This window comes from Nanorana parkeri, unplaced genomic scaffold (assembly GCF_000935625.1).
Source record: "Nanorana parkeri isolate BGI_ZX_2015 unplaced genomic scaffold, ASM93562v1 scaffold740, whole genome shotgun sequence".
NCBI classification, from domain to species: Eukaryota; Metazoa; Chordata; class Amphibia; order Anura; family Dicroglossidae; genus Nanorana; species Nanorana parkeri.
This window is the reverse complement of record NW_017307008.1, coordinates 148,234-148,841: the sequence shown is the minus strand read 5'-3', so window position 1 is coordinate 148,841 and position 608 is coordinate 148,234. Positions and strand designations below refer to the sequence as shown.

The following is a 608-nucleotide window of genomic DNA, read 5'->3' as shown; positions in this document are numbered from 1 at the left end:
CATGGCGGGCCGGATTCATGTGTAAGGTTGTATAACAAACATAAATAAAACGGCAAATACACACACTTAGGAAAAAAAAAAAAAGGCTTTAATTTCCAGCCGGGAAAAAAATGGGAAACTGCGATAACGTTTTCCTGGTTATATCTGCAAATGACTTTAAGCCGATCAGATGTCATCAGGAGTCGGGAAGTCATTGTTTCCTTTGAAGAGGGAAATCAGAATCTGCTTTGTATGTTATTTGTATTTTGTTTTCTCTGGATGGAATTCTGAAGATGGGAAAGTGTTTTATTTTAAGTTGTCGTCACCCCATCTGGGGTCCTTACCCTCGTGAGTCAGGCCCGGGACATACAGCTTATGTCATGACACAAATGTTATGGAGGTGACGAGATAAAAAGCGCTCGATTGTCCTTTCACTGAACATGAATATAATCGTACTATCCGGGCCGTAGATTACTGATAAAATGAGCTCTCACTTCCTCCCTTCCACCATGATGATGTGATATCCAAATTTCGTTTTTACGGGAGGATCGGTGTACACTGGTTTGTCCATGGTGCTGACCTGGAGAGCAAACGCCGCCTCCTGGAAAGGTCCCACCATCGAGCCTCTC

General features: G+C 43.1%; 1 protein-coding gene across 1 annotated transcript in view; it reads right to left on the bottom strand.

The window, feature by feature from the left end:
- Window positions 1–447: 447 nt before the first annotated feature.
- Window positions 448–608, bottom strand: part of PIN4 (peptidylprolyl cis/trans isomerase, NIMA-interacting 4) — a 2,855-nt gene continuing 2,694 nt past the window's right edge. Inside the window, exon 4 of the mRNA XM_018564254.1 lies at window positions 448–605. Coding sequence (XP_018419756.1) covers window positions 470–605 — 136 coding nt within the window. The 3' untranslated portion in view covers window positions 448–469. The remainder of the gene's footprint in view (window positions 606–608) is intronic.